This window comes from Phaethon lepturus, unplaced genomic scaffold, assembly GCF_000687285.1.
Source record: "Phaethon lepturus isolate BGI_N335 unplaced genomic scaffold, ASM68728v1 scaffold10945, whole genome shotgun sequence".
Taxonomy (NCBI): domain Eukaryota; kingdom Metazoa; phylum Chordata; class Aves; order Phaethontiformes; family Phaethontidae; genus Phaethon; species Phaethon lepturus.
This window is the reverse complement of record NW_010539875.1, coordinates 21,629-48,542: the sequence shown is the minus strand read 5'-3', so window position 1 is coordinate 48,542 and position 26,914 is coordinate 21,629. Positions and strand designations below refer to the sequence as shown.

Sequence of the window (26,914 nt, the reverse complement as noted above, 5' to 3'; positions counted from 1 at the left end):
ATTACTGGCTACAATAGTATTAAATAAAATGAGAATAAGCCTTGTTGTCAGATTGAACAAACCAGTTTAAAGGAGACTCTTCAAAAGCTTTCCTGGGGAAGTTGTCATACGAACTTCTAAGGGGATAAAAAAAGCGAGAAAGGAGTATTTGGGTACTAAACTGAGTGCATATGAGTGTCCTCATGTGATTTGTTTTTTCACATTCAGGTATTGGCATTTAACAGTTCTCTGCAAAAAGGCTGATAATTAATTTTTGTTATTTATCCAGATATTTTAAAGTTGTTTTTTTTAACACTCTAACAGAGAGGAAGATTCAGAAAGTGAGAAAGATAAGAAAATCTGGTACTATAGCACAAAGATACAGCTGGCGGAGTTAATTGAATGCCTAGACAAAGATTACTGGGAAGCTGACCTATGCAAAACTCTAGAAGAAATGCGTGAAGAAATTCATCGACACATGGATGTGACAGAAGACCTTACTAACAAAGCAAGGGGCAACAACAAGTCTTTCCTTTCTGCAGCAAATGGTGAGGATATTTTGTTTAATGGGAATAGATGTTACAGTGTATATATATACTAGTTTATTTTAAGAAGTTTATAGAAGTTGATGGAGAAGCATCATGCAGGTGTACCAGCATAGCAATGTAATGCTGACTTCTTGTAGGACTATGTATCATGTATTACAGGATGTCCTGAATGATTTGGATTCTTGATATGCTTGGGGTGTGCCAGATTGTGAGCATTCCAAGTGTTGGAGTGGAGCTGTGTTAACTGTCAAATGTTTATTGATGTACTGTCTTTTCTTTATATATATATATATATATGTAACTCCTCATAATCATTTAACAATCCAATGGGAATTGGAGTAGCAAAAATATTAGAGCTCAAATATTATGGAACGTGTGGAAGAATGCATACCTCCTCTGCAATTCCCCACCCTCTTAATTAACCTTGGAGCAATAAATAGCAATATAAATCTGTGAAGGTTTGAACTTTGGTCCTAGGGAAGACATGAAGATTAGATATTCAGGTTTAAAAATGGATTTAAGTCATCATCAAATGCATAACTCTGAGAAATCAATCTTCAGAATTGTTTCTTCTAACGGAGCGGGGAAAAAGCAGTAAGAAGTTGGATGTTATCTTTTGTCTCATTGAAAAGAAACAGTATTTACGTCATGTTATATCTGCTCAGTGGCTCTGTAGGTGGTGGTTTGTTGTTTACTGATGACAACATACTTTCTATTGTAGATGAAATTTTGGACATTATAAGAGCAAGAAAAGGAGAAATAGTGGAAGATAAAACCACAGCAGATGATGAAGGAGAAAAGACCAAAAGTGACGTTGATAATGACCAGACAGATGCTGAGAGAAGCAAGGAAGAATCTGGAGACCAAGATAAAACTGAGGAGACACCCACTGAGCAAGATGCGGAAAAAGTGAAAACAGAAGGTAAAGATACTGTGACTGTGCTTTAACAACTTCATTTAAGTAAAGTGAATCTTTAGTTAAGATTCCCACATTTCTTCAAGTGCTAATGTGATTATTTTTTTTGTATGATTCTCTAAGTTATTTTTTAAGTAATAGATGATATTTGTCAGTTCCTTTGTGGCTGTATAATTGTTTTTCTTGTTAAGTAATTTCACCAATTTTCCTACTTTTCAAGTTAAATACAGCTAGCTTGTAGATACCTTGTAGATACTGGGCACAGGTGGCTTTTATAGGTTGTGATCAACATGTTTGTAGTAAGCAATATTACATAATTTTTAACATAGTTTTCCTTATCAGAATTAGTTTGTGCTTTGATTTTGAGACAATACTATCTCATAGAAAAAAACCAAACAAAAAACCTAAAAAAACCCACCAAACAAAGACACCACCACCCCACCCCCAAACACAAGGAAAGGGGAAAGCTTGATGTTTTTCAGCATTATCAAACAGACAAACAAGGCTGCTGAAGTTACTTTTTACGGATGATGTCAAATAACATCCTAAGGCATACTAAAGAATATCCCTAAAGTTTTGTTGTGCATTTTACTATAGAGGCAACAGTCGTTGGGGATAAAAGTAACTCTGTGACATCAAGCACTGATGACAACAACACAAATCCTTCTGCAGGAGAGACTAGTTGCTCTGAAGGGAAGAACGCAGTGGGGTGTCAGTCAGAAACCCTTGATAGCAACAACGTGGCAGAGAAGAAGGTGGCATCAGAGCTCCCACAGGAACTCTCAGGTACAGAAGGCACTGTTACCAATGCCTCTGTAATTTGGGGAATCTGTTAAGTTTTTCTATCTGATTTGTCCACTAAAACCATTCACAGCGTATATCACTCATGCTGTTTGCTTGCAGTGCCATCCTTTACTGCTACGTTGTCATTAACATTTCAAAGTTAATTTTCTTGCAACTAGTGCTTGAAATTTGTGGTCCTCTGACATTAGCATTTGTTTCCATGCCTTCCAAAGATGACTATTGCTAAGCTTTTTATGTTCTATTTTCTGTGTATTTTATTTTTTCATATTGATCCATAATGATTGTTAGCATCCTATCAAAATTTATTTCAAATTCTGATTTGCTGCTGGCTTGTTTATTATTTTAACCTGTCATTTACTGTATAAATTACTAACAGAGTATTTTCATTCATGTGAGTAAACCACCGGACTGAAATGTCAAGATTAAAATTGTCATGCTAGGAATTTTAAACAGATTTCAGAATTATAATTACAGAGGCTGTTGTTGTATATTAACGTGTTTTGTTCTGCCATGTCAGTGATTCAAAAGTAGTAATATACACTATTTAATTAAAACAAACAAACAAAACAAACAAACAAAAAACCCCACACAACCACCAAACTTTAGATTTAGGAATAAATGGGACTTGATTAGGTGTAACATAAATTATTGGTGTACCATTTTAGAATGATATGATATTACGGTTATAATTATATTCTATTACAAGATTTACTGCATAACCAAATGTTATTCTAAATGCCTGATTACTGTTAAAATGATGAGTTTTATTTGCAGTTCTTAAAAATCTAAAAATACTCTATGATGTAGCCATACTCAGTGGGTTATGCTTTTAAAAGTGGTAGTAAATGTTTTATCTCCTACAGAATATCCTTCAGATACAGATTGCAGTTCCTGAACTTGCATATGTGAATACATCCGAACCTTGTAATAAACTTTGTTAATAGGAGGAGAAAATTAAAGTTAAGATTAATCCATAATCTGGAAGCCTCATCATACACTTTCTTAATATGGAAAACATCATAGAATCATAGAATACTAGGTTGGAAGGGACCTCAGGGATCGTCTGGTCCAACCTTTCTTGGCAAAATCATGGTCCAGACAAGATGGCCCAGCACCCTGTCCAGCTGAATCTTAAAAGTGTCCAATGTTGGGGAATCCACCACTTCCCTGGGGAGGTTATTCCAATGTCCTAGTGCATAGGACAAACCCCAGACATTTTAGATATTTGACCAGGTATTTTTGCCTGTTCTTGTATTTTTTTATTCCATTTTAAAGTTAAAATAACTATATAGAGGTTTAATGGAAAAGATACATATCCTGTAACTTCTCTCCAGTCACATTTATGGGTTCATATTTTATTTTAAAGATTCACTTATGTACTTATCATTATTTCTTTATTATACTTTTACAGGTACTTTTCTTCTTCCAATAAGCTTCTAGCTTACTTTTATGTTAGTGGGCTTTTTTTTGTAGGAAACTGTGTGTGTATGTGTGTGGAGAGGGTGGTTCTTCAAGTCTAATTTACTATATTCATAGTGATACTTGCGTTCCTATTAAGAAATTTCCATTTGAGTCTCATTTCAGAGGGAGGGAGAGATACTGAACCAGTATCAGTGAGACAGCTACCCCCAAAGAAGGGGAAAATAAGAGTGAAATGCAAAGCTAGACGAGAATGTCTGTCGCTATCCTTGTTAAATGCAGTTTGGATAAGAGTCATTTATTAAGCGTTCAGTTTGAGTGCTTCGACTCTCCTCCAGACAGCAGGCACCACAAATGGTTCCCTTTTTCCTCTCAGTAAAAAGGGAAATGGGTCAAACAGTGGTGGTCACCTACTTGGCAAAGCCAGAAATCAAGATGCATTCAGGTTCGGGATCTTCTAAGAATCCCAGAATATTTACCTAATCATCTTTCTGCTAGGAGTGAATATTTCACCAAAGGGAGCTTTTGCTCTGTCACCTTTCTTAGTAACAACAGAATCCCTGATGTTTTGGAAGAATTCTAGAAACAAAAAAATTTGTATTTTTTAAACAGCTAAGCTGTATCTTTTGCACAAAATCAAGACAACATTGCTGTTTGGAGGGATGGTGGCAAGTTTGCATAGGAGTTTAGATACAGAGTGGTGCCAACTGAACTGAAGTCTGTGGGATTCCTCAGAATTAATGTGCTTAAGAAGAAACAAAGACTTGGTGGAAAACTAGAGGGGAACTGAAAGGTGTATGCTTTCACAAACAGCTAAAGCATGAGAAAATCAGGACAGATAAAATCACAGAAGCTGCAGGAAGACCAAATTTAACGAAATTTGCATTCTAAAAGGAAAACAAAGTCCCAGTAGAGGGTTCTATGTATATACATCTATAGAAAAAAAATTTGTATTTAAAATATATTCATATTTCATCTAAGTATGAATTTCAGTTCTTCAGAGCTGTAAAAGTTGAAACTGCTTGAAATAGAACAAAAAATACTTTAATCGATACAATGCTCTGAAGGGAATTGATATTTTATGGGTATTTATCCCCAATCCAGCAAAAGATGTTCATCTGACTTTTTTTTAATGAAAAATTTAAAACTAGAAAAAAATGCATTGACTCAATTTAAAAGAAAAACTAAAAAGGAAGTTGTTCTTTTGTAGAAGAAACTGGTCAGATGATCCCTAGCAACAGTAGCAGCTCATCTGCTGCACCTCTGCACTCAGATGTTGAAAACAGCAACGGTAGTGAGTTGGGCTCTGGGCAGAATGACTCCATTAAGATGCTTGATGATGCTGAAAATGCAGAGAGAGGATCCCAGACTTCAGAGGACATAGGTAATAATAGTGTCTCTAACTTTCATTTTATGCATCTTTTCTTTTTACTTTATAACTCCCATACATCAATAGAAAAGTTTTAAGTTTTTCTTAAAAGCCTTTTTTTCCTGGGCAGGAGAGAAATCTAATGGTGAAAGAAGTGATTCTCCAGGCGCAGGAAAAGGCACGCCAGGTTCAACGCGAATGCTCACAAGATTACGAAATCCAGATAGCAAGCTGAGCCAGATGAAAAGCCAACAGGTTGCTGCTGCAGCACATGAAGCAAATAAGTTATATAAAGAAGGCAGAGAGGTTTGTGCACATCTTGGAAAATTCAAAGAAGTACGAAAATTGTTTTAGAAAACTGATAATATTTTTTAAAATTAAAAAGTAATTTTGGCAGACTATGGATGTACTTAAAAAAAAGTAGTAATAATAGATTACCAAATGGTGAAATTGCAGTATCGCAGGAAGCTTTTTTCTCCCTCTCCTTTGCTTTTGCTCTCCTAGTTGCTATCTACAGAGTGATACGGGAGTGACCCAGCGCACCTCCTTTCCTTTAACGTGCTGGTCATAAAAGTTAGAGAATTGTTTGCTATATAGCCAGTAATAAGTTATATGCATTTACTCCCACTTCTATCTTCAAATCTCTCAGAACTGGTTTGCCAAAACAACAACTTGACAGTGGTTTGTGTTTGATTATTGTTTGAATAGCTACATAATAGCCACATTTCCAGTTCATACAAATCTGTACTGGCAGAGTGTGGTCATTTAAAGAGGGTCATTGCAAAATTGTAGCACTGCTTTTGATGCAGACTAAAGTTAAATCTCTCTTAAATGTCTGCCAGCTAATATACTTTTTTTTTTTGTATGGCTGTAGGTTGGTTGTTGGGGTTTTTTTGTGGTCTGATTTAGTTTTTTTATTAAGTAGCCCAGTTTCTCCAGTAAAGAAGTGTTTGAATGTTAAGAGTTCGTTGCAATTAGTTGTCTGCGTATTGTTTGGTGTGTTAATTTTATTTTTCTTTATTAACTGGTTTTCCTTGTAAGTTAGCATTTCGGATAATTATTCACAAACCTTTCAAATTTGGAACTCAGTTACGAGTAATTAGACCAGTGATGTTGTCCATGCCATGTTTTCAAAGTCAAAGATAGTCGTTTGCTTAGCTACCTGTATGAATTCTGTGATTTACCAAGGAGGGGTTTCACAGAAAGCTTACTTAAGTTTAGTGAAGCTTTTTCCCCAAAGCTGTGTCTCTTAATAGGCATAACTCAGAGCAGCAAAATGGGTTCCTGTTCGACTTCCTCAGGAGCCTGGATGGCTTTTTTATTAATGTTAAAGTTGATATTTGGGAATATATACAATCAGTGATGAAGTACATATATTTAGTGTATCAGATAAACAGTTATCTGCTTCTACAACTACTGCAAGGTATTTTTATAATTTTATATATAGACAGTTGAAGCCTAAATCATAAGTAAGTACATAGAAATATTTGAAACTTAAGTGACTCTTTTAAAATCAATCTTTCTTTTACAAGGTGCTGGTGGTCAACTCTCAGGGTGAAGTCTCCCGAATGAACACAAAGAAGGAAGTTGTGATGAAAGGAAATATCAACAATTATTTCAAATTAGGGCAAGAGGGAAAGTATCGTGTTTATCATAATCAATACGCCACTAATTCCTTCGCATTGAACAAGCACCAGCACAGGGAGGACCATGACAAGAGACGACATCTCTCGCATAAATTCTGTCTGACTCCTGCAGGAGAGTTCAAATGGAATGGGTCTGTACATGGGTCCAAAGTTCTTACCATATCCACTTTGAGGCTTACTATTATTCAGCTAGAAAATAATATCCCGGCATCATTCCTTCACCCTAACTGGGCTTCCCACAGGTAAATTAATAAATGAAAAAATATATTCTCTTCTTTTACTTGTATTTTTGCTAACAGTATTACTAAGCAATGGTCTTTGTTTTTTCAAATCAGTGATTTCCAAGCACTGTGCTTCAGTATATTAAAATATAAGATAACATCTTTGTGTTTTGTGATGGATGGCTAAAAGGGTTGCACATTTGAGTAAAGTATTAAAATATAGGATGTTTTATCCTACCATTAAATCTTATTAACATAGCATGCTGTATTAGTGCATGTGTATGTTTCAGGTTTTTATCTTTTTTCCAATTTAGGTCTAACTGGATTAAGGCTGTTCAGATGTGCAGCAAACCTAGAGAATTTGCACTAGCGCTGGCTATATTGGAATGTGCAATTAAACCAGTTGTCATGCTCCCAATCTGGCGGGAATCGTTGGGGCACACTAGGTAAAACAAACAAAAACATCCTTTTTAATATGAGCACTTTACTTGATTTTACAATTACTAGTTCCGCTAAGCCTTTAAGAATTATATTTAAATTCAGTCTTTCTTTCATTCATTCGGCACTTGAAGTGGTTTTTGTCAACCAGAAACACTGAAAATACATGACAAGATTTTTATAGTGTTGTTGCTCTTAAAAAGCAGGTTTGTTTTCTTTATCTGAGCCACAGTCTCAAAGTGATAAAACTTTGGGAGACTAGTAGAGCAAATTTCAACACACTTAGTTCAGTGGAGTCTGTCTTTTGTCTCTCATTGTGTCACAGAAGCAGAAACGAAATGTTCTGAAGTTAGAGTTGCAGGCAGCTGTGCTTGCCTCACTGGGATAGCGAAAAAAAAAAGCAGTGTTGCTGTTGCAAGTCATACGTATAACCTGATACTGGGCTTTCCTCTTCAGATATTTAAAATTATTCAAAGGGGTAGTATATGCTGTTGTTTGACTACTTATATTTGCTTACAAGATCTGGTACTTAAATCTATGTGTATTAGATTACGCAGAATGACAGCAATAGAAAGAGAAGAGAAGGAGAAAGTAAAAAAAAAAGAGAGAAAACAAGAAGAAGAAGAAACAATGCAACAAGCTACATGGGTGAAATATACATTTCCTGTCAAACATCAAGTAAGGTTTTCTTTTGTGCGAAGAACAAAAAACAAAACCAAAAAAACAGGAATTGTTGATTTCCTGCTCTTTTTCTGTTTTCATTTTAAACTTAAAATTTTAATGTCATTGCGTTACTGCCTGCCATTGGAGTAGGAACCATGTCTACCTATTTAAGCACATAATCTTGGTCTGAACTAAATTTTACATGTATTATGCTCTTAGTGATCCTGCCTGAGTTGACAGATGTTTGTCTGCAAAATGCAGCCTTTCCTAATGGAGGGGTTCTAGATGGTTTTTGGAATCTTGTCTGTATGTCTGTCCCTGTCCAGTGCTCCCCTCCATGCCCAATCCCTCCCAAAAAAGCGAGCCTAGCTACCTTTACTTTGGAAGTTTATATTATATGACGGGAGCAACTATAGAAATCTCTTTATATTCTCCTACAGGAGATAGTAAATACTTTTTTTGGAGTGGTTCTTTGCTCTAAATTTGTTTATTGTAACTAACACACAGGTTGATGCAAAAACTGGTATAATCTTTCAGCTTTTAGGTAAATAGATTCTTGCTGTTACATGAAATGAAAATTGTTTTTAGATATTACTATGATAGAATCAATTATCAGCAGATATGTCTTTAATTTTAGATAGTACATTATTTCACAAATATACTTCAACTTGAAAAAGTCTGTAAATTGGAGGTTTTGTTTTCTTTTTTAAAAAATCATTTTACGTTTTTAAATTGATGTATATATTAATAGTGCAGCAAATAGCACCATTAAAACTACTATTTTTAAAACATTTAACAGGTTTGGAAGCAAAAAGGAGAGGAATATAGAGTAACAGGATATGGTGGCTGGAGCTGGATTAGTAAAACACATGTCCACAGGTTTTTGCCCAAACTGCCTGGAAATACTAATGCAAATTACAGAAAGTTGCTACCAGGTAAGTGTCTGCATTGCTTACGTCTTTTTTAATCGCTAACATACTGCTTTTTATTGCTTATTCAGTTATGCAGTTAATTTGTATGTGATATTTCTTATGTAGACTTCGTTACAAATAGTGTTCCAGAGAAGCTTTTGTAGATTTCTGCTAATCTGTGCCGATATAACCAGTTCAGTTGTCATAGACATTTTTTAGCTACATTAAATTGTTTCAATTATGAAGTTGTGTGTAGTATTTGTACAGCTTTGTACAGCCTTTGTATAGCCTAAATTGAAGGTAGATAAAAATTACGTAGGTAATCACAAGCAAAAAGTAACATCCAAAATATTTACATTTTAAAATAAAGTATATATACACTTTTTTTTCCCCGCTCTCCATGTTGACAGAATACTATTAACAAATTTTATCTGGAAACAATAGTTTTACAAGGGGAGAGAAATTAATTTCTCTAGAAAGTTCAAAACACACCTTGCTGCTTACTTGTTCCAAGGATTTATATAAAATAAAAAAACAATTTGCACAGTTGACTTTTAGAATGCACCCTGAACTGTGTGAGTCTTACAATAAATTTAATCTTGAGTTTTCTTTTAAAATTTAGAAAATGGCAGCCCACCCTATATTACGTATCAAAATTATCTCTTTCTGAACGTATTAATGTAATACTTTCCCTGTTGCTTCTAACTGGATCAAACACAAAATGGATGCTGCTGCTTTTAGTGTTGTCTATATGATTGTTAAATTAGATATATTTTGCTTTCTGTATTGCAGTTAACAGCCACTATAGTGTTAAGCACAAAGTCATTTGAATACTAAAGTCCATTCTGGTTTAACTGTGGAAATCAAAATTATTAAAAATTATATTTGAATTTTCAGAGTCTGAATTAATATGCTCTTAATAGGCATATAGGTTTTCACAGAGTGGTGTTTAGTTTCCTGAAAAGAGGAGGGGAGTATTTTTTGAGGTGTTTGGGGGTTTTGGGCTTTTTTTTTTTTTTTTAAGAAAAGCTGAACATGGAGTCTTGAAAAAATGTAAATGAAACACTTTTATCTCTGGACTTTGAGTTTATTTTTTTTATTATTCATTATTGCACTAAACTAAATCGATGATATTACCATTTTATATTTAATTCTATTTCCGAATTTCAGTAGTGATGTGTGAATGATTTGAGAGGTAAACTAATTATATTAAAATCTAGCAGAGTATAAAAAAATACTCTGAATAATTGAAACCATTTAATTAATTTGTTAATAGCAAAGATTGAAGATGAAAAGTGCAACTTGGATAAACGAAAAGGTCCAATTAAGGTAAAAATAGAGAAAGATAGAACAAAGGATTCTCATGATCTGCAAGCAAAAGAAAAAGCAGATGTTTCAGAAACCTTGGAGAAAGTACAAGTGAAAGAAGAAAAGTTGTGTGAAGAAAAAGTAGAAGTTGATACAATTTCTGAAAATTCTGATCACGCAAAAGACAAAGGTGATACACTTAAGTTATTGCAAAACTAGCTATTAATTACAACATTGCATGTGTAAAAGCATAGGACCTCAGAAATAACTATTTAAAAAACTGTGTAACAGGTTTTGTCAAGACATTTAAAATGTCTCAAATAATTGCTTATTATCCCTTGTAGTAATGTCTGAAGTTCTTGTTCCCTTTTTCTTGAAATCTATTAATATGCTAAAAGGTCCACTTCTTTCTTAGTACTTAATGTAAAAATATAGTTTGGTGTTCATTGTTAGGGGAGCTTACTGATTCAGAGTCACTTCTTTCTTACAGGGGAAAAAGAAATCAATGGTGAAAATGATAAAGTCATCAAGGAAGAACCTATGGATGTAGATGATGTGAAAATTGAATCCCCCATAACAAATGAAGATAGTCATTGTAAGCTGGATATAATCAATGTCAGCGAGGGATTTCATTTAAGGACTTGCTACAAAAGGAAAGTAAAATCATCAAAATTAGATGGGCTACTTGAGAGGCGAATAAAACAGTTTACACTGGAAGAAAAACAACGTCTAGAAAGGATGAAACTGGAGGCTAGTGCTAAAACAGTAGGCATTCGATCTGTAAGCCCCCAGAAAAAGATAGATGAGCTACAAATGAGAAAAGTTAAAAAAGGAAGCCAGTTTGACCTGTCTTCCCAAGATCAAACCTATACTTCAGATAAGACCCAAAGTGAAGATGCAGAACAGGACTGCTTGCCAATCAGCAGCATCTCTTGTACCAAAACCGGTGAGCCAGACGAACCCTCTTTGCCTTTGACAAACAGGCTATCAAAAAGAGAAGGCCAGCTACTGGATGAAAACTCTCCGCAATCCACTGAAGGGGAAAGCTCCGTTCAGAATGATAGTAAAGACGACAACCCTGAACCTATGACTGCTGATAAGTGTCAAGGACAAGAGGTTCTTGGAGAGTCTGAGCATTCCTTTGTGGATGGCTTGAAACAAACCAATGCAGAAGGTAGAATCAAATGGGATGTTTCAGAAACAAGCAAAAAACCTTTGAAACAAAACCTACCTATTAGCAGAGTATCTCAGTGTGAATGTGAAAACTTAGAGCCAGTAGTAACTGAAAGCAGCTGTGGAAAAGATGCTCTGGCCACTCTTGAAAAAACAGATACAGAAGGGAATTCTGAATGGCAGAGCAAAGATCCAGAAAACAATTGTATGATAAAAAGCCGTATTGAACCAATGTCCTCTCAAGAAGGTGAAATGGAGGAAGAAATTGCTCCAGTAAAGACTGAAAGTAAATCTGAAAACAAGATTATATTTCCCCAAAAATCAATTAGTAAAGATCTTGAGCAGTTTAAAACAGAGCTAATTTCTGAAAGAAACGTTGAAAGTCAAACTCTGGAACACATGGATGGGGTAGAAGTTGATGAGGATTCACTGAGCTCTAAACTAACTGAGGCTAACGGTCAAAAGAAAGGTCAGGAACTGGAAGTGGAGACAAGTACCTTAAACAAATATCCTGATCCGACAAATCTAAACAGTGTTAGTGACAAAAAGAATAATAAAGATGAAGAAACTGAGATAGAAAAAGAAAAATCAGCATTTCAAATGAACGGAAAAGACAATGATATTAAAATATTATCACATGATGACTGCTTAGTTAAAGATACCTGTGAAGCTAAGGCAGGGGGTGATACTGAACCAAAAGTTAATAATATTAATAAATCCATTCCAGAACATGAAATAAAACCATTGACTTTTAAGGAATCTTCAGTAAAACCATTCATGAATGGTGACATCATGGTAGAGGACACAAAGGACAAAATTAAATCATGTCTGCAGAGTTCACCTGAGTTTGAATCTGGAGAGGGTCTTCAGCCACCAGACGAAGTCCCCAAGCATGTGCAGAAAACTGAAGAAAACCAGCTTTCTCCCGAGAGATCTGCCTTTGGCACTGCTTCCACGCCAACGCATGCTGTCTGTGGAGAAAATAGCCTCAATAGTGAAACAGAATCTATGGAAACTGAAGTAACTGAGGATAAGAAAGTTGCTCCATCGCCTGTAACTTCATGTGAGGAATCTAGCTTGAGTAGTGACTTCGCTGATCAGAATGGTGTACAGACATATAAAATGGAAAATATTAATGGAGAAAGCAAAATAAAAACTGTTATTACTGAAGTGACTACCACAACATCAACTGTGTCTACAGAATCCAAAACTGTGTTTAAAGTTGCAGAGACTGTAGCCTCTAACGATGAGAAAACAACAGTAGTATCATCTACAGAAAATTGTGCCATAGCCACTGTAACCACCACCACCACTGTAACTAAGCTTACCACTCCCGCTACAGACAGTAACGTTGATGTCATTTCTGTACAAGAGCATAGTAAAACAGTGGTTACAACAACAGTAACCGATTCACTGACCACCGCAGAAGGCACATTGGTGACTTCCATGACTGTCAGCAAAGAATATTCTACAAAAGACAAAGTGAAGCTAATGAAATTTGCAAGACCCAAAAAAACTCGTTCTGGAACTGCCTTACCATCTTACAGAAAATTCGTTACCAAAAGCAGTAAAAAAAGTATATTTGTCTTACCCAATGATGACTTAAAAAAGCTGGCCAGAAAAGGAGGGATCAGAGAAGTTCCGTATTTCAATTACAATGCAAAGCCTGCCTTGGATATCTGGCCGTATCCATCCCCAAGGCCAACTTTTGGGATCACTTGGAGGTGCGTACTTTACATTTTTTGAGGAAAAGTTTAGGATGTGATGAAACTAATTGAATTTTAAAATACAAGTGATATACATGCTAGTGCCCAGAAATGCAAATTTTGCTATTTCTTATTCTATATTTTTCTGTATTGTTCAATAAAAGTAGAATGGAAAACACTTGTCCCATTGGTTTGGTTAGGTATTTTAAATACATTTTGATTTTAAAATATAAACACTCTGTTGTTAGGTACCGACTTCAAACAGTAAAATCATTGGCTGGAGTGAGCCTTATGTTGCGGTTATTGTGGGCATGTCTCAAATGGGATGATATGGCAGCAAAAGCTCCACCTGGGGGAGGAACTACACGTACAGGTATTATTTCTTTAAATTTCTGGGTTTCTTAATGCAAAAGCTCTTGCTGTTAATTTTGACTATTACACTCATTCCAAGCATTTCTGTAAAGGCTTGATGTTAGCTATGGCATTTGAATTGTTTTAGTCAACAGTTTGTTCTAGTTGCTCTTTCTTTAGCTTGAGTATATTGGATTGATTGGAGGTTTAGCTTTCATTTGCTTTCTGTTATTAATGTATTGGGACTAATCTGTTTGTAGAAACATCTGAAACTGAAATTACAACAACAGAAATAATCAAGCGAAGAGATGTTGGTCCATATGGAATCCGGTCAGAGTACTGTATAAGAAAAATTATTTGTCCCATTGGTGTACCAGAGGCTCCGAAAGGTATGTTTGTTTATACATTATTCTTGCCACCCTCCCCCCCTCCCCCCTCCTTCCATAAGCTCCTACAGAAATTAAGGTAACTGGATCTTTATGTTAATTCAGACCATCAGGGGAGCAAATATAGGTTGACATGAACTATTCATTCGCCTGTGGGAAACAAAAGATGCATTTAACAAACTGATGTGATTTTTATCTGAAGCTGAAAGGCCTTCCTGTTTATAAAATGAGACTGAAAAAGACACTAAACCTTGGTTTGCACTTTAGTTTTGTTTTGTGATTGAGCTTAATCTGTGTGTTTTGACTGTTCTCTAAAGAAACTCCAACACCCCAGAGGAAGGGACTGCGATCAAGTGCGCTAAGGCCAAAAAGGCCAGAAACACCCAAGCAAACAGGCCCTGTTATAATTGAAAGTTGGGTAGCAGAGGAGGAATTGGAACTATGGGAGATCAGGGCATTTGCTGAAAGGTAAACCACCTCAAATGAGCTTTTAAAGAAAGCAGTTTTAATTTGTGTTTGCACGTTAAATAAAAGTTCCCACTAGAGCATACAAACTTGGTAGCTACAGGCAGTAAAAGCGGATCTGTGTTTCATTTTTTACTGTGCCTTTTGATAATTATAGTCAAGCTTAAAGTTGTAAAGCTAAACTATTTGCCAGTACCAAAACTAATTTATCCCGATCTTATTGATTTGTTAGAACTAATACTAATTTTTCCACACGTATGAACTAATCACTGTTGTATGCTAAAAGGCTATTACTATAATGCATGAGAAGGCTACTTTTGGCATGCCTTTAAACAGTGTGTGTTTAAATACTTCTTTAATACAAAGAAAATTAATGTATACAAGTAAAGTAAAGATAAATTCAGCCTGAAAATACTCAAGTCATAAAATGAATATTTTCAGTATCGCATGCTTAGAGTTGGAACAACATTTTTGAGTTTCTTGGAAAGAATTGTTTTAAATTAATGGTATTACATAGATTGTTTGCAGTCTCAGATGTAATTATAAATTCCAGTTTTGATTAATAGTTTCTTGTAAGGTGTTGCAGTAGTTTAACAGCGGAATATTTCAGGGATGTTGCATGCAACTTCAATAGTTTATTTCAAAATACTTTTAAATCCATGACCTGTTTTTCAGTGATCTTCAGTCTTGACATTTGTTCTTATAAGAGCAATTAAACTGGATAAAATGAAATCCAGTTTGATGGTTGGGTTTTATGTGATGGTATAACTTGCTTTTGGTTGTGTCTTTGGCAGGGTGGAGAAGGAAAAGGCACAGGCAGTTGAACAACAGGCTAAGGTTAGTGAACAGAAGAAGGCAGAGGAATTCAAGGCCCAATTGGAGGCTCAACTAAAACACCAACGATTGGCTGCCCAGCAGGTGGGGGAGCTATTCGTAGTCCCACCTGTCAGCAACTATGCACTGGTAGTCCACATGCATTAGAATGTGGGGAAGCAAAGCTTATCCCTGTCTTACACCATTTTTCAAATAGTTTCTACCTCCGGTGCAAACTAAGCCATCCAACAATGCTGTTCCTGCTGTGTACATCATTATTTTGAAACGTGGTTAAGGCGAAGATTTGTTTTGGATTCACCCTCCCTTTTTTTCCCCTACCTAATTTATAACAATTTTAAAAGGTTTAGTTTGTTTCTGTTTTAAAAGAAGGCTGAGAAGCACCAATTTCCAGGTAAGGTCAACAGTGATCTGTGGTGAAATGAAAAGGTGTCTTGGTATATAGCTGACTTGGGAATACAACTGCACTTATTCTTCATGCTTCAATCAAATTGAATCTTTCGCTTTTATGCTAACTTAAGTTGGCTGTTCGAAGCCCATTGTACATACATACGTATTATCTATATATAAAAAAAAATCAGATGTAAGTGTGCATGTATATATAAATGTATGCAATTAAAATTGGGAAACCCAATGCCATGTTGGTATTTCACAAACTTATTAAGTATTGTGCTTTTTTCTAACTTACTCCTTTTTCATTTCATCTTGTCTAAAGAAAATACATTACTAGTAAATGAGTGTTTCTGATTTGTGGGCATTACTGCAATATAATGCTAACCAAACACTGAAATTTAAATTAATAAATACAAACATAATTGCAGTAACATAGAGAGGAACGTTAGATTAGTTGGAATTTTAACAGAGCTTACTGATACTATCCCTTCACAAAGTGGCTCTCTAACTTCTTGACAGTTACAGCACAGAAGGTTGCTGGGTAAGGTAAGGGATTTTTTTTAAGCAAGCTGCAAACTGAATTTACAGTTAAAAGAATGATGCAGTCTCTATCTTTTTTCTGTAACTGGCAGGATCTCAGTGCAGGCAGCTCTAAACTTTGGAATGACAGTAATAAACTCTGTGTTAATGACGGTGTACTGCTTACTGACGGTGTACTGCTTACTGACGGTGTACTGCTTACTGACGGTGTACTGCTTACTGACGGTGTACTGCTTACTGACGGTGTACTGCTTACTGACGGTGTACTGCTTACTGACGTAGATACAGGCTGTATGCACACGGTCAAAGCCAAACGTGGATATTTTTCAAAGTTTTTTAACGTTTCAGATTAATCTGAGACTAATAAGTTTTCTTTAAAGTAAAATATGCAGTGAAATTATCATAAGCTGAGGGTTTAAAAGATGCTATAAAGGAAAATTTCTGGCTGTGTACTGTCAGCAGAGTTGTAGGTCTGCAGGTCAAGGAATCGTGTGCTACAGGGTATGCAAGTAGCCTATTCTTCAATCCTTTACAACTTGAACTAAAATCCTACCAGAGTCCTTTATTTTTCAATACTGGGAGGAGACAGCATTTATTTTACAAAATCTGAAAATAATGATTATCCCTTCGTTTAATTTTTTTTTTCTAAATTCTGTAGAAACGGCTGGAACAGCAGAAGCAGATACCTGCAGCAGGTGTGGCCCCCGCAGTCACTACAGCCAGCAGCACTGCAACTACTGTCTCAACACCACAGAAAGTTGTGGTAGGGCCTTTAGCGGGCCCAGTCCCCACTGGAACCAAAGTAGTACTTACTACAAAAGTGGGTTCTCCAGCTACAGTAACATTCCAACAGAACAAGAATTTTCATCAGACTTTTGCTACTTGGGTTAAACAAGGCCAGTCTTCAACAGGTAAGTAGTCATTTATCATGGAAAGAATATGTGTTGGAGTTCATCCTATATACAGCACCTACATCTTCTCCAGAATATATAGTATTATTACAATTCTTTTTATCTTTGCTCTTAAATCTCCTGTGAAGTCAGCAGGACATTCTGAGATAATACATGTTTAATTTTTCTTTGTTCAGACTTGCTAGGTAGTCTATTTCTGACCTGTCTTGTTTATTACTGACAGTTGTTGTACTAGTAGTCTTTGATAATGAAAGCATCCTATGCTGTAACATACTGTTTCCAAAAAAGAATCTTTACCAAAGAAAGTATGACGCATTCAAAAATGATTGTAAAAATAATCCTGTAGTTTGCTGTTTCATACTTGAAAATAGTCATTTCATTGACTAATTATTCTGCTCTAAAACTGACTGTTCTGTGTACCTCAATAGCCACTAGCACAGCTGCCACTTCAGCCACAACCATTGCCAGCACAGGGCAGACCTTCCAGATCTCAGGCAGCCCAGTAACGATGGCAGGGAAAGTGATAACTAAGCTGCCACTCCCTGCAAACAGCAAGATTGTTGCCGTCAATGTGCCATCAACTCAAGGAGGTAGGGGAAAGGGAACTGAATTAAAAATGTATTCCAGCTTGCTGATTAATTCTCCATTGACACTATTTTCCCAGTGAAGTTCTGTGACTTGAAGGGGGAAAAATATTTTATTTATATACATGTATATATACACACACATATATACAAGTTTCTAGAGCTTGTTCCCCCTGTATTGCATATTTGTGTCTGTAGGGGAAAAATGCAAGTTTTTTGCCTATGTATTCTACATCTCATAGTGCAAAATTGTAAGCTTTATTTTAACAATGTGGAATGAAGCATGCTTTTTTTTTTTGTTAAATTATACATCAACAAAACAACTTTCTTCACCAAAAAAAAAAAGCTGCTGTTCTTAGTTACTAATGCCTACATCTGCTCTTCACTGAGCAAGAGTTTGGCTCCAGACTAAGATTAGTGTTTTTTCTTCTTGCCTCAAGAAGAGGACTTAATATTTTGAGATTTGTGAATGTATATTGAACAGAAAAGCTCAATTATCTGTCTCCATTATACTTAGCATCTGAGGAAATCATGAGGGCTACTAGTTTCTTAGGTGACAGGAAAAGTATTACCCGTTTTCTTCAGCACCACAAGTTTGTAGGTGAAGGGTGCTTGAACTGGTCTCCTACATTTTAAATTAATCAGATTGTAGCTTTTAATGGTTGTATAATACTAATTTGTGGCACCGTGTCAATGCAAGGACTTATTTGCAGTTACCATTAAACGGATCTTTGTGAAGATTCACTCTTTCCTTAATCTTTTCTAAAATACCTATTTCTTAACTTAAAATGTAGTTGGACTATCAACAAAATATAATGCTGCTTCTTTTTACAATATTACAAAGGCTCTCCCAAGAAATGTTGAAAGACTCAGAGATGTTCTAGAAACCTGGAGACTGATTTCTAAATGCCACCCTGGAGTTGCATTTACTTCTTTTCCTGGCAATTATGTCATTAATGAATTCTCAATTTTTCTTTAATTAGGTGTTGTTCAAGTTCAGCAAAAGGTATTGGGTATCATTCCATCGACTACAGGTGCAAGTCAAACATTTACTTCATTCCAGCCAAGGACAGCAACTGTAACCATTAGGCCAAATACCACAGGGACATCAGGAACAACAAGCACTTCACAAGTAAGATGTTTTTCTGACTTAATACAAAAAATGTGGGTCCGTATATTTTAAGTTATCGTCAGATATTAAAAGTTCTGTCTAGTCATGTTTCAGTGTTTTCGGCTCATCTCAGCAGTAGCGTTTATGGATCCTTTATTCCAAGAACGTACAACCATTTTCCCTCCAATTGGAAAAATTAATAGTTTAGAGCTTGGTAAGCCTTAGCTGTGTGGGCATAGATGAAAAAATACTGGATCTGCTTGCATCTTGTAATTTCTTACTATATTTAAAAAAACCAACCAAACAACCCAAAACTTCAGGGCATATCCGAGTGGCTTTTTTCACAACTTTACATATGGTCTCCATTTTGGTGTATGTAGGTAGTGCAAGGGACACCGCTCCGCCCTGGTATGACAGTAATACGGACACCACTTCAGCAGTCAACGCTTGGGAAGACCATCATTCGAACACCTGTAGTGGTGCAACAAGGTATTCTTCCAGCCAGTAGGTTCATTTTAATACTTGAATTTACAGTGTGTAGTCCATGGTTTGTTTCTTCATAAATACTTTCTGTATCATATGTCCCAATGCAAAAATACCTCACTTTGGTGCTTGACTTTTAACAAGGGCCTTTGCTGGCTTTGTCAGTGTTGTTCATCATTGACACTGGGAAATCTAGTACCTATTTTTAAGTCCGTTCATTTGAAAAAAAACAAAAAAGTTTAGAATAATTGTGCATTGAGAAAGCCTTTTTTAAAATATTTTTTTAAAGGCAAGCTAAGTGTTTGAAGTACTCCGTAAGTATGTGAATTGAATTAAAATAGAAAACATTTTGCAGCCATTTTTTAGTCAACCACACAAATAGTTTGTAAAGAAAATTTATGTGCAAACTGCAGTGTTTGCATCACTTGTCTGATTATATACTATTGCAAGTTGTTGTGACTTGGAGGTTTGCCGTGCTAAGGGTTAAAATGTTGGAAATGTATTTCTTAGCACAAATTATTCTCTTACAGGTCAGACACAGCAAGTGGTGACTCAAATAATCAGGGGTCAGCCTGTCTCAACAGCAGTTTCTAGTACCAGCACAGCTTCTTCCAGTGCTGGACAGAAGACGGTCACGAGTGCTGGAACGCCACCTCAGCAAGTACAGCCACAAACCACATCGCAGCCCCCTCGCCCTCAGCAGGGACAAGTGAAACTTACTATGGCCCAACTCACGCAACTAACACAAGGACAGGTAAAATATTTTGCATCCTCTGGGAGTGGAAATGTGCTAATATTTATCATCTTATCAAGCCTTTGGATTTCAGCAGTGTAGTGTAGCTGCTCCTAAATGTATGTTTTGGCCTTCATTTAGGGTGACCGATAGCATAATTGCAGGCTGAAAGAAGCTTAAAGAGTATATGTAAAGTTTTAAGTACCGCTTGCTGTTGTATTCCCCAGTAATGTAATTAGTATCAGGAAAGTTTAGCAGTATGAAAAAAAGTCTTTGCATTAATAGCAATAAGGAACGTAATTATTTTTATGGCCTATTTGTAGACCTTCAGAACGTAACATTCGTTCCTTGTCTTTTGATTTTGTGTGAAGATTTAGTTTTCATTCATGTTATCCAGAGATTCAGAGGAAAAATTACAGTATCTGGAACTGGAGGAGGAAAAAGTTCTTACAGCTTCTGCTCAGATTATGAAGGTCTGTTGTCAAAAAATAAGTTTAGAGTCAAGCATAGGGTAAAACTGTGAGTTACCACAATACCTCTTCTTCAAATTATAAATAATGTATATAAATGATTGTAACGTACAGGCTGCTCCTTGCCAGATAAGATTTTTATATGTGGAACAAGACTCAGAGAGTTCATTTCCACACCAGAAGACTCGGAAGGATTTTTCTACGGACCTTATTCTGCTCTATGGGTTCACAAAACATGGAGTTAGGCATCTAGGTGTTGAGACAATATCCTACCTTCTCTATCGCTGGGTTGAGAGTGATGTCATGAGCTGCCTAAGAGTCAGCTTAAGCAGCAGAAATTCACAATACATTACACACTGAACAGTCAGTCATGAAAGCTCACAGCTGGGTAGGATCTAATATGTGGTTATGAAATGTTTTCAGTGCAGAGGACTTGTATGCAAACTGGTGGGATTCTTGAGAAAGTAATTAATCGTATGTCGAAAATGATCCATGCTCTGTATTGCTTGTAGATTCTAGGAACAAAGATGTTCTATCTTAGCTGCTTTCTGGTTAGGGTTCTTGGCAATATTTGCATGAAAATGTGTGTAACTAACTCCAACCCAGTAATCTGTTGATTATAGAATTGTTGAAAGAGTATTTTAGTATTTCATGATCTCAGATGCTAGTTTTGGGTTTTAGGAATATGGTATGTGGTAAAAGTATTGAATTCTGAAATCCAAACCCTTAATTCTTCTGATTTTCAGCAAAGTCTGTCTAAGAATTATATCACTAATACAATCAATATTAACTTTTTTTTTAGGGTGGCAGTCAAGGATTAACTGTGGTAATTCAGGGACAAGGTCAAACTACTGGTCAATTACAATTAATCCCTCAGGGTGTGACTGTGATACCTGGTCCAGGACAACAGCTTATGCAAGCAGCTATGCCAAATGGTACAATTCAGAGATTTCTTTTCACCCCACTACCAGCAGCTGCTACTACAGCTAGCACAACTACAACAACAGTTTCTACTTCAACTTCGGGTAAGCATTGCTCTGTTCAGCAGAAAGAAAGCTTTGATTTCAGTTGCATGGAAGTTTTTATGCCGTTGGAGATGGTCCGTTTTTACAGTAAATTTGTTGGAAATGTATTATAAGCTTAGAAATCTCTTTAATTTCTGCATAGAGCTTTACAGTAGCTCGAAAAAGTTCAAATTAGTAAGGCTCATAGATGTGTCATTTGAAATTAATGAAATACTTGTTTTTATCCTTCACAGCTACAGGGGAACAGAAGCAAGCTCTACAGGCACAGCCAACATCAGTGCTGCCGCCAATTCAGCCACAGCCTCAGAATCAGCAGCAAGCCCAGCCTCAAGTGCAGAATCAGACTACTCAGCCTGTGCCACTGGCCCAGCCACAGGCACCTCAGCCAGCACTTCAGCCTGAAACTCAGACCCAGCCTGAATCTCAGACTCCAGCATCTGTTGACTCTCCAGTCACACCTGAAGCACAATCGTCTAAATCTCCAGTTCAGTCTCCAGCACAGACCCAGGCTCAAGGGCAATCTCCAGTGCAAGTCCAGAGTCAGCCGCAGACTGCAATCCTTCCACAAGGCCAGTCCCAAGTCCAGCCTCAGCAACCTGCTCAGGTGCAGACTACAACCCAACAACAGATTCAGATGCAGCCCCATGCTCCCATACAAATTCAAGCTCAGCTGCAGCAATCACAACCTCAGGTTCAGACTTCGGTCTCAACCCTTCCAACTACTCAAAGTTTAAATCAGGTTCCTGTGCAATCCCCAACTCGTCCTCAGCTGCAACTTCAGCAGCCTCCAACAAAAGTTATTACAGTGCCTCAGCTTCAGCAACAAGTCCAAGTTCTCTCGCAGCTTCAGTCACATGTTGTGGCTCAGATACAAGCCCAACAAGGCAGTGTGCCCCAGCAGATCAAGCTTCAGTTACCTATTCAGATCCAACAAACTAGCCCAGTACAGGCTCACCAGATTCAGAATGTGGTAACAGTTCAAGCAGCTAGTGTTCAGGAGCAGCTGCAGAGAGTTCAGCAGCTCAGGGAGCAGCAACAGAAGAAAAAGCAGCAACAGATAGAAATTAAACGTGAGCACACCCTTCAGGCTTCTAATCAAAGTGACATTATCCAGAAACAGGTAAAGTTAACAGAAGGAAATGAAAACTTAATTAATGAAACAAATCTCATTTTTAATGCCTGTTCTTTTTAACAATGTTAATCCATTTGATAGGCAGTTCATTTGATTCTTTCAAAGTTAGTGCACGATTGCTTTTGGCAATTTAATTAAATATTCTAAGTTAATTCAGCCCATCAAGTCAATTGTACCGTGTCTGCAGTCTTCTGGCACCTTGATTCAACTTACCACTAGCTGCTGGGACAATATATCTTAATTCTCAGTTCAGGAAAGATAGGTTGTAGGTAGGAGAGCTGATGTTCAGAACACATTTGCAGTACTTTCATTGCCTGCTATAGGAAACTGAGGTTTCAAAGAGGTATCTGAAATGTAATACTGTTGGATGGCTGCGGGGCTTAAAATAAATACATATATATAAAAAATAGACTCTTACCATTTTTAAAAATAAAACAATCAGTCACTGAAGAAATACTGTCAATTTACATTTAGTCCCTAGGTTTAAACTCGGCATAAGCAAAATATCCTATTCGGGGGGTGGGGGGTGGGGGGGTGGAGGTGGTGTTAATTTTCAGTTTCATTTTCAATTTTCAAATAATTGCTTTAAACAAGCACCGCCCCCCAATAAAATAATTTTTATTTTGTCACTTACTGAAATAAATAACACTAACTTTTTCTTTAACTTAGGAAATATCCTGGTTTTCCCAGCAATATTATGAAATACTGGCTAAAGTGTTCATATTTTACTTTGGATTCTGTATTATCCTACAGGTGGTTATGAAACAGAATGCTGTCATAGAACACTTGAAACAGAAGAAGACACTGACTCCAGCTGAGAGGGAAGAAAATCAAAGGTGAATATGCATCATAGTGCACCTTTGATGTGAAAGTTTTACATTTATAACATCTTTTAATGGTGGTATAATAAAACACTGTTTTGTAAAAACCCGCTTAAAGAAATTTTGCTATTTTAAAATTGGTTAAAGTAACACTCAAAAGTAACTTCCATAACAGTGTTCTTTCTAAGTAAGTGAATCCTCTATATTCTAAATTTTATTTTAATTATGTGTTTTTAAAGTGAAATGTTGTATTGCATGTGTCTGGAGCTGGCCACAGTTTTTAAATTCAAGGTAAAAACCATCCTTACAGGAGCACAGGAAATTAATAGTTCTGTTGCATGTTTGTTCTTTATCCTGGCAGTTTATTTCTTTTCATGTCCATGGTACATCCCACTCTACAGAAGCAATTGAAGAGTTGGAAGATAGTGCTGTTCAACAGACTAGGAGATTTTATGCTTGAAGCTGCTAAACACAAATCTGGAGTGTTTGTCATTTGTCTTGGGTTATTTTGACTCCTTTTCATTCATGCAGTTGCTTCAGCTGGTTAATCACAAGTGTGTGTGTTGTCAGATAGTTAAAAAAAGAATAGTAGTTTTTATAAAATTTTCATCATCAAATCAGGGTCCAAGCTTAGTTGAATACAACAGTATCACTAGGTGCTACTCACTTAATGTTCACAATTGCATAAAGAATAAGATGTATTGTCATATACTCTTCATTTAATGATGTCACACAGCCAACTTGGTACTTAGACTGACAGAAGTCCAGTGGGGAAAAAAAAGACTTCTAACTAGCTTAGTTCATGGTACAGCTGTTATTCCTTCTCACCAACTTTTTTCTTCTACAAAAATGTAGTTTGGGTATCCTACCTGGTGAAAAAGCAGACGAAATCAAGTAGATACAGTGCAGGTAAAAAGAGCAAAGTAAACAAAATTGTATGGCCCTGCAAAATGGTGAGCATATTTGAAAATACAGATGTGTATCAAAAGGCAATATGTCTGAGCCTAAGACTAAAAGTTAGCAGCAGCTACTTGTCCTGGCCATTGCTATTTTGTTGTTTGCTTTCAGCTCGTGTGTCAATGGAAATCATTTTTCATGGTCACTCTGGCAACAAGAAGCATTTAGTTTTCTAGTGAGTTTGAAATAGAATGGGAAGGGAAAAGTAAATTCAGAAGAACAAAAATATATACATTTTCTAATTTAAAAATAAAGCAAAATAAATTAAAATTGCCAAACAAGTGAGCAGGAAAATAGATTTTTTAGTTGAACATACAACAAGGAGATGAAAAATTAATCTTCTGTTGTCATTAGTGAAGAAATTGGGAACTGTTTTATAGTGATTCCTATACAGTGAAAAATATGTATCGGTCCTTATGCCAAAATACAAAAGCTTAGTAATATTTGGTGGTCACTGGAGTGTGGAAATGTGTGTTTTAGAAGGAGTTACAGGCTTCCAACTTGCTTACATCCTACATCAGAATAAACAAAATCCAGCTTTTTCAAATGTGTTTGTGGAAACTGAATTGAGTGAAAATATCTCTCATTGTATTGAAGCCTAAGATTTTGTTAGGAGTTCTATAGGTGAAGGGGAGGAACAGTTAGTATTTGGATCAGTTAAATGAAATTGGGACTGGCCCTCTTGAGCCTAACTAGGGACTTGATCTCTCCCGGTGGTGGTCTAGTAAATAAAAAAGAGTGGGAGCAATGTGGGTTACTAAATTTGCCTTGTACATCTTAAGAAATGTAATAATTTAGCTTGCAACTTGCAGAGACTGGAGAATTAAATGATTCTGCATTCTCAACTGAGGATAAATAGGCAGCTCAGTACAACGTACTTTTCTTTTATTTCTTTATTTCTTCTCCAGAATGATTGTGTGCAACCAAGTGATGAAATATATTCTGGATAAGATAGACAAAGAAGAAAAACAGGCAGCTAAGAAACGAAAACGAGAAGAGAGTGTAGAACAGAAGCGTAGTAAACAGAATGCTACTAAGCTCTCAGCTCTGCTTTTCAAGCATAAAGAACAGCTGAAAGCTGAAATATTGAAAAAAAGAGCACTTCTGGACAAAGATCTACAAATTGAAGTGCAGGTAAGGACAGTTATTCTCAAAGACTAATTTGATTTTAAGCTGGGGAGAACATTTCTGTGTTAATTTTTAATTTATCTGTTTGCTCAGTGAGCTTTTAAAGAAACATAGAGGAAGAAGTTCTGGTTGTGGATGCGTGGAGCCCTGCGAAGCTAGTATATGTCCTTTCTATGCATCTTGTGTTTCATCTGGACTGAAATTACCTTGTTTCCTGAAACAGCTTCTGATAAATTACAGCCAAAGGGTCATAGTAGGCCAAGAGTGTACTCTTTTAATGTTATGTGAATTGCAGTTTAAGCACATTAAAAAATTTGCACATTGAAATGGCTTTATAATTATTTTCTTTTGCTTAAGCATGGGGGTTTATGTCTAGATTTTAATCTTATATTGGAATAATCATATGGAGTGCCTCCCTCTCTATTTATTCATTTAATATACTTCAGGAGGAGTTAAAGAAAGACTTGACTAAAATTAAGAAAGAAAAAGAAAAAGCCCAGGCAGCTGCTGCAGCAGCAGCAGCTGCAGCAGCCGCAGCTGCAGCCGCTGCACCACCACCGCCGCCACCACCACTGCCACCACCACCACCACAGCAACATGCAGCCAGCGTCACCTCCTCCTCCTCCTCCACCACAGTCCCAATGCCAGTATGCTCCCAGAAGAGAAAGCGAGATGAGGAGAAAGATTCGTCAGCTTCCAAGTCCAAGAAAAAGAAAATGATCTCTACTACCTCAAAGGAAACAAAGAAGGACACAAAGCTTTACTGCATCTGTAAAACGCCTTATGATGAGTCTAAGTGAGTAGTGAATGCCATAGCCTTTTACTGTGTATTCTTAGCTTTAGGTTTAGTATTTAGCTGTTAGCGCAAGGTAGTTCTAGAATTGGAGATAGAGTATCAGGTATTATTGCAGTGATCACTAAGGTATAAAGAATAAAGTCTCTGTTTTCCACTAGCAGCTACAAAACTATTAACATACTTGAGTTATACTATTAATGTACGTGATTTATATTTTTACTTGTTTGCATGTTTCCATTGTATGACCTTTCTGTCTCACATGCACATACTCTTTTTTCTTTTTTTCCTCCGCTCTGTTATTCTTTCTTTTGCCGTTTTGCCTCTGCCTCGGAAGCAAGCGACAATTTGGTTTGAGCAATTTCTTGTGAACAAGTAGCTGATGTTCCTTAGAAATAGCTTTGGTACCGTCTTCCAATAAATTACTTTTTTTTGTTTTGTTTGTAAGTCAATAGCCAGTAAAGGGGGTTCCAAGTTACTGGAATGCAGTTCTCTTTGGACAATGTTTCAGGTAGAAATGTTTTCCATGTGTTGGAATTTACATCCCAGGGTCGATAAAAAAATGAGTATGTAAGCATTTGACAAAGTAAAAACTGCAGTTCTCTGTAGTTTGATTGTGACTGTGAATGAGGGAAAATATTTATGCTACATACAAAATTTGTGAAGAAATTTAGTAAGTGATGGTGTGGAAGATGCAGT

At 36.4% G+C, this 26,914-nt stretch overlaps 1 protein-coding gene across 1 annotated transcript in view; it reads left to right on the top strand.

Moving 5' to 3' along the window:
- The window catches only part of BPTF (bromodomain PHD finger transcription factor), a 57,303-nt gene that overhangs the window by 20,257 nt on the left and 10,132 nt on the right, over window positions 1-26,914 (top strand). The window contains exons 3-27 of the mRNA XM_010287262.1: window positions 304-527; window positions 1,249-1,449; window positions 2,041-2,229; window positions 4,877-5,050; window positions 5,166-5,341; window positions 6,568-6,923; window positions 7,217-7,348; window positions 7,889-8,018; window positions 8,803-8,938; window positions 10,191-10,412; window positions 10,713-13,119; window positions 13,350-13,474; window positions 13,713-13,841; window positions 14,156-14,306; window positions 15,098-15,221; window positions 16,726-16,978; window positions 17,407-17,568; window positions 18,546-18,694; window positions 19,054-19,177; window positions 19,687-19,910; window positions 21,162-21,384; window positions 21,618-22,504; window positions 23,270-23,352; window positions 25,203-25,428; window positions 25,869-26,218. Of these exons, the coding sequence (XP_010285564.1) occupies window positions 304-527; window positions 1,249-1,449; window positions 2,041-2,229; window positions 4,877-5,050; window positions 5,166-5,341; window positions 6,568-6,923; window positions 7,217-7,348; window positions 7,889-8,018; window positions 8,803-8,938; window positions 10,191-10,412; window positions 10,713-13,119; window positions 13,350-13,474; window positions 13,713-13,841; window positions 14,156-14,306; window positions 15,098-15,221; window positions 16,726-16,978; window positions 17,407-17,568; window positions 18,546-18,694; window positions 19,054-19,177; window positions 19,687-19,910; window positions 21,162-21,384; window positions 21,618-22,504; window positions 23,270-23,352; window positions 25,203-25,428; window positions 25,869-26,218 (7,557 nt within the window). The remainder of the gene's footprint in view (window positions 1-303; window positions 528-1,248; window positions 1,450-2,040; window positions 2,230-4,876; window positions 5,051-5,165; window positions 5,342-6,567; window positions 6,924-7,216; window positions 7,349-7,888; window positions 8,019-8,802; window positions 8,939-10,190; window positions 10,413-10,712; window positions 13,120-13,349; window positions 13,475-13,712; window positions 13,842-14,155; window positions 14,307-15,097; window positions 15,222-16,725; window positions 16,979-17,406; window positions 17,569-18,545; window positions 18,695-19,053; window positions 19,178-19,686; window positions 19,911-21,161; window positions 21,385-21,617; window positions 22,505-23,269; window positions 23,353-25,202; window positions 25,429-25,868; window positions 26,219-26,914) is intronic.